We start from the raw sequence: 7,166 nt of genomic DNA on the forward strand, positions 1-7,166 counted from the left end.
GCACTCTTTTTCCCTTACTATGGTTTTTATCCCAATGGGTTTTTCCTAGTAAGGTTTTTAACGAGGCAGTATAAAAACACGTAATGAAGACAATCATCATCACAAGGGGGAGTGTTGAAAAATATATTTAAAATGTGAGTATTGAATATTTGAATGTTGAATATTTGAATGTTGAAAATAAGAGTTGTAAATATTGAAAATTAGTGTGTGATGATGTAGGTAATGATGTATTTTATTTTTGGATTATTTGTAAAGATTTCTTATAAATAGATCTCTCATTTGTGAAGAAAATCACAATTGAGTAGAGAGAAAAATATTATAAAGTGTGTAGTTTGGTAAATTTTGAGAGTTTGAGATTTTTACTTTTTACCATAAATTTTTACTTTTTCACAACAGGTACTTTGAAAGAGCAAATTTTACAAATATTTTTGTGCTCGTTTTAATTTTTCTAACGATAGCCAATACAATTTGCTTATCTAAGTTCTCTTGTAACCAACTTCGTCTATGATCTATATAGTACCAACGGATCATGGTACACACGATACGCGTGTTTCATAAAAAAATTAGAAAATACAACATGTTGTTTTTCAAATGAAAGTTATTAATTTTAAAGAGATTGAAATGGTAGCACAATCAGAGACGGATGTATTCTAGGGTTGTACTGGGCTGAAGCCCAGCCCACTTTTTTAATAATTTAGCGACGGTTTTTCAAAAACCGTCGCTAATATTTGCGACGGTTTTAATTGCACCGTCGCTACTAGTGACGGTTTATTCAAACAGTCGCTAATAACAGTCGCTAATAATGAAAAACCGTCGCTAATAGCGACAGTTGTTTCAAAAACCGTCGTACATCAATGTCTTAGTCCAATCAAGTCCCGTCCATTTACAAGGATGAGACCAAATTTATCCTCTGATCCGCCCCACCTCAATTTTACAAAATTTCTCTCCCAAGTCCCAAGTCCTTTAGCGACAGAATAGAATTGCGGACTCCCGAAGAAATCGAATTACTCATCGGCAAGGCAACAATCCAGGTAAGAATCGGCTATACATTTTTTATTTTTTTTTTATAGCTTCTCTGTGTGTGATTTGTGGTTTCTTGATTGTTTGTTGTTGAGCTGTTGAGTGACTATTACTTGTTTATTTGGTTAATAATTATTTTATTCTTGTTTAGGATTATAAATTGAACTATTTCAAAATGGAATATCAATCTGCTGCAAAGAAAGGAAAAACATTGATATCCTCTTTCTTTAAGAAGAGAGATCGTCAAGCTAGTGAAGATATTTCAATTCCTACGGTCCTTACAATGCAACATCAATCCAGTGAAAGTCTTCTATTTCCCAATATCCAAATTCCTTCGTGTTCCTCTCCTAGAGACGATCATCAGTCTTCGTCTACTTTTATTGAACGAGATCCAGGAAAAAGAAAACAGATATGTGAATATCATGTTAATGTACGAGATGAGATAAGACGTTCATATCTAAATATGGGGCCTTATCAACCAGATATGTTGGAGTATCCAGGTACAAAATTTGGAAGCCAGAATCGTCGTTTTCAGAAAAAATGGTTTCAGAAATTATATTGGTTGGAGTATTCGCCTTCAACAAATAAGGCATATTGTTTCTATTGTTTTCTTTTCCTGAATGATGTTAATTCATCTAATATCTCGGCATTGGTCAATGAAGGATTTGACAATTGGAAAAGGGTAAACCAAGGAAAAACATGTGCTTTTCTTGCCCATATTGGTCCTGCAGCTTCTTCACCTCATACTATGTGTGAGAGAAGGGCTGAAAATTTGATGAGGCCCTCACAACATATTGATAAAGTGATGCATGCACAATCTAAAGAGGAAAAAGAGAAAAATCGTCTGCGTTTGAGCACCTCAATTGTAGCTGTTCTTTGGCTAGCACTTCAAGGTTGTGCTTTTAGAGGTAACGATGAATCTCTATCTTCATCTAATCGTGGAAATTTTCTTGAATTGGTGAAGGCTTTTGCAAAAATGAATATAGAAATTGATGAAGTTGTGCTTGAGAATGCTCCAAAAAATGCCCAATATATCGCTCCAGAAATTCAGAAAGAGATTTTACATATTATGGCCAATAGAGTACGACAGATGGTTCGTGAAGAAGTTGGAGATAAATACTTCTGTATTCTTGTTGATGAAGCCCGAGATATATCTAAACGAGAGCAAATGGCCATTATATTGAGGTTTGTGAACAATCATGGGATTTTGACAGAAAGATTTTTCGCCATCAAAAGTGTTAGTGACACTACCTCAATGAATTTGAAAAATGAGATATCAAATGTTCTTGTTCATCATGATCTCCATGTTAAGAAAATCAGACGCCAAGGATATGATGGTGCTAGCAATATGCGTGGAGCGTGGAATGGACTTCAAGCATTATTTCTCAAAGATTGTCCCTATGCATACTATGTCCACTGTTTTGCACATCGTTTACAACTGACATTGGTTTCTGCAGCTAAGGATGTTAGTGTTATTTGGGAATTCTTTTCTCATTTGGACAATATTGTTAATATTGTCACTTCTTCTACTAAGCGCATTGCTGAATTACATACTGCACAGAGAAATGAAATTGAGTATATGTTGTCAATTGGAGAACGTGATTCTGGAAGAGGTGCAAACCAGATTGGTAATTTGCAACGAGCAGGAGCTACTCGTTGGAGTTCTCACTATGATTCGGTAAAAAGCTTGATAGGTATGTACACTGCAACTTGCAAAGTTTTTGAAGTTCTCAGTGATTATTCTCCAAATGGAAGAGTTAAGGCTGAAGTTCGGGGGATTTACAGAAACATGGCAAGCTTTGAATTTGTGTTTATTTTGCACTTAATGCATAAAATTATGAGAACAACAGATACTCTTTGTCAAATTCTTCAAAGAAAATCTCAAGACATTTTGACTGCTATCACATTTGTCACTACTACCAAAACTTGCCTTCAAGAATTTAGAGAATGTGGGTGGAATGAATTTCTTCAGGAAGTTAAAGTTTTTTGCTCAAGAAATGAAATTGATGTACCTGACCTTGATTGTCTATATAAGATTGGACGTTCCTGTCGGCAAACTACAATAGAACATCATTACCACTTTGATGTTTTTAATGCAGCAATAGATTTCATTTTGATGGAGTTAAATACTCGGTTCAATGAGTCATCGGTGGAACTTCTTTCTCTTAGTACAGCTTTAGATCCTAAAAATTCATTTGACTCATTTAACAGTGATGATATTTGCAAGCTTGCGAAGAAGTTTTATCCTGGAGATTTCACATATCAAGAAATTGTTGCTTTGGAGTATGAATTGATACATTATAAACTTGATGTGATGCAGAATTTAAAGGTTTCTACACTTGTTGAGTTGTGTCAGCAATTGACCGAGAGTGGACGGTCAAGTGTTTATGTTATATTGACTAGATTGATTCATCTTGTTTTGACATTACCTGTGTCTACTGCCACTACTGAGCGGGCTTTTTCAACAATGAAGCATGTGAAGACGACACTTCGCAATAAAATGGAGGATGACTTTCTTGCCGATTGTTTGACACTCTATATTGAACGAGATTTAGCTAAACATATTGATGTAAATTCTATTATTGATGAATTTTATGTTTTAAAATCTCGTAGGGCACAACTTCGTTGAACGATATAATGTAAATTTTTTTAATAATATATAACTTATCATATTGACTTCAAGCTCCCCCTCAACTTTTATTCCTGGATCCGTCCCTGAGCACAATAAATAAAATATAAAGAAAAATATGGTGTATAATTAGATGGTTATAGAGTATTTTAGGAACTATAAAAAAATTCACAAACATATCAAATTTAGTTAGTAAATAAAGTTTAACTTTAATATAATAGAATATTATAAATAAATAGTAATTTTAACATAAATTTATAATTTTGATCATGTATTTTGTTTATTTGTGATTTTGATAATTTATATCGACAAATTTAAACCGTAGTCATATATTTTTCGAATTCTGTCTTTTTTCCCACATGAGTGATGACATGACACATCATACGCAGACATCATGTAAGTGTCACATGGAAGAAATGACCGAATTTTTTTAAAAAAAAAAAAATTAAACACGAACTTTGTTAATATAGACAACTAAAATCGTAAAACACCAAATATACATAATCAAATTGCAAAATCTCCAAATTTTATATGTTTCTAAACTTCAATTTTTTTGGTAATTGAACTAGATACTATAATAAATATATACTAAATGTATAAAATTGATTATTCGATGTTCTTCTGTGGAAAAGTTGAACTATATACTATAATAAATATATATTAAATGTATAAAATTGATTATTCGATGTTCTTCTATGGTGCCAAGACATAATAAAAGTCTATAAAGTGATCCTAGACTTTTTGCTTAATTGTCCTTTGCGTATTGGCAATGGATTGTCAACGTAGTTGTGTATTTAAGAATACCCCAATTTTTTACTTTTATTATTTATTATAAGTATTCTAGGAGAAAAAAAATGATATCTGGTGATTAAAATGCTTGCTTTATTTTATCATTATAAAAATCAAATTTGGTTATTGGACAGATTTAATTAATATAAACAGCATCTAAATTATTTATATTTTAAAATCATATCTCGGCTAAGAAAATTACAATATTCGAGTAAGATAGACCTAACATTCTTGAATGTCGAATATCCATTCTTTTTGTGGAACGACTTTTATATATATATATATATATATATATATATATATATATATGAAAAGACAACCATATCATGGCTAAATTAATAAATAATTTGTTATTTCAAATTATTTTATTTTAATTGGTTGAAGTTTGTTATGATTGTATTTTGAATCTTTTAACTTTGAAAATTTTCATGCAAAAAATTATAAGTCATCCACTATTTCAATTTATTTTTATTGCAGGTATTACAACATTATTGAAATTTATTATTTTGACACATAAAATATATAAAATAAACATGTTAGAACCCATAATATCGAATAAAATATTAATTTATATTGTTGAAACCGTACAACAATATGCAAATAATACATGTGGTCCGTTGTCCAGCACAAAAAATCATATCTTTGCTAATATATATATATATACACACACACACACATCCAAAACAATTATCGGTCACGTAACCTCAGGAAAGTATGTGTTACAAAAATAATAATTATACATCGATTTATCAAAAAGTCATGTATATACAGTTAAAGTGTATTCAAGTTGATGAAGTATGTGAGCTAGCACTTAATTAATATACATGAGTTCAATTCTTTTTTCTAACGCTTTCTCGGAGGAATCTGTTATATAAGGCTTGTCCAATGCGGTTTATCTAACTATCGTGATTTGCATGCTATTACATTAGTCCAAAAAATTATTAATATGCACCGGAAGATAGCGACCAGGGGTTCTTGTGTCATAAAAACAAAGTCATATAAATTTAGAATTGACAAAATGGTTTGACGAAGTGAGGTTCGCTTTTATGACAATTTGAAATCTATTAGATGTAATTAAATCTTTGATTTGAAATCCTCTTAGCAAAAATTCATCATAAAGTTAGGATCATGCACAATAGATTTCAAATAACACTTGAATTTGAAATTCATGTTAATAAATATCCATGAATTATATGAGAGTGAATTTGATTTACCTCGGATTTATCAGCTAACTATTAATATAATTTTGGCAAAAACTTGTGTGAAACGGTCTCACGGATCGTATTTTGTGAGACATATATCTTATTTAGATCATTCATGAAAAAATATTACTTTTTATGCTAACGTATTACTTTTTAATGTGAATATCGGTAAAATTGACCCGTCTCACAGATAAAGATTCGTGAGACCGTCTGACAAAATACCTACTCTGTAACTTTAAACTAAATAATTTATAGCATATATATGTGTGTGTGATTTAAGTCGTGACTAGTTGTAATATTTAATTATTTAGAGTTTGTAATTTAGTGTAAAAGGGTTTTTGTCACCTAACATAATGTATTTAAACTTTGACATGGACAGCAAGTAGAAACTTCCCAATTTGGGTTGTTTGGTGTCTAATTAAAAAATATGAAAAAGTGTATATATTTTTAATAAATAAATAAATAAAAAGGTGGGCATTACCTCTCATGCCACGCGTGTCTTGGTAGATGTCACAACTCACATGTTTCAATTTTATTTTATTTTTTATATATATAAATAGAAATACGAATCAAACAGAATACTTGACGTCACAAATTAATTAAGGCGAAGACCAATTCAAACTAAAACACTAAAATAAGACTAATTCAGTCCTTGGTCCAACGCCATCTTTACAATTCTTTCCACAAATATGAGTTCAACGTCTCGTAAATATTGTCCCCTTCGGTTTTTGTGGTTAGGCATTAAAAAATTGAAGCAATTGTTTGAACTTTTAGTTCTACAAATCGTCAAAAAGTTGTTTTTCTCTCTTCACTTTTAATCGTTTTTTGTTGGAGTCTTGATATGATGCCCAACACAACAAGATGTCACATTGGTAATACATGATATCGTGCCAACATTCAATCAAAGAAGGACTAGAAGTTAACAAAAAATAGAAACTACTTGCTGTACTGACGCCAAACTTAGACAATTTATATGACCAAAATATATCAAATTATAAAACTATTTTTCCAATCTTTATTACAACATATTGTTATTTATTTTATTGATGAGTGATTTTTAAAAAGTTTGTACTAAATACGCATGTGTTTTTTCTATCCCAATATATTTGGATACGAATCTAATGATGGTGCCTAGGCACTCGACATATTGATGCAATGACCTAATTACTCAAAATTTGGATTCTTCAATTTATCATCGGCTTCCTACTTTCCCCTATACAATTCCCTCTACTTTCCTCCACCCAAAACACCCCTAAATTAGTAAAAGACAGGCATCGGCCTAAAGAGAGGTCACATTTAATATATAAATATAAGCATTATATTTATTATAAGTTTCATGGTTACCAAATCACATGCCTAGTGAATTGCTGAACTCATCAATGGATTCGAGAGTACTCTCTTCTCTCGTAATTTAGGTGTTCTATAAAGATGGCGATCACAATCGAGCCAGGGAATCCATCTTGGTGCTTGGTGCATGCGAAATTGATGTCTTGGTTGGAGATGACCTTATTCGCATACTATTTTGA

At 31.3% G+C, this 7,166-nt stretch overlaps 1 protein-coding gene across 1 annotated transcript; it reads left to right on the forward strand.

Moving 5' to 3' along the window:
- The first annotated feature begins 1,768 nt into the window (after positions 1-1,768).
- On the forward strand, positions 1,769-7,166 carry LOC142538296 (uncharacterized). Its single transcript, XM_075643648.1, has 2 exons — positions 1,769-3,589; positions 7,056-7,166. The coding sequence occupies exons 1-2, from the start codon at positions 1,769-1,771 to the stop codon at positions 7,164-7,166; spliced, it is 1,932 nt and encodes a 643-aa protein (XP_075499763.1).

This window comes from Primulina tabacum, chromosome 3, assembly GCF_025594145.1.
Source record: "Primulina tabacum isolate GXHZ01 chromosome 3, ASM2559414v2, whole genome shotgun sequence".
In the NCBI taxonomy this organism is placed as follows: domain Eukaryota; kingdom Viridiplantae; phylum Streptophyta; class Magnoliopsida; order Lamiales; family Gesneriaceae; genus Primulina; species Primulina tabacum.

What these genes read in the sequence shown, in the direction of transcription:
- LOC142538296 (XM_075643648.1), top strand. Translation starts at nt 1,769, where the DNA reads ATGTGTGAGAGAAGGGCTGAAAATTTGATGAGGCCCTCACAACATATT. An exon ending in ATTTAGCTAAACATATTGAT is followed by an intron (nt 3,590 to 7,055) that starts GTAAATTCTATT and finishes CTCGTAATTTAG; the next exon opens with GTGTTCTATAAAGATGGCGA.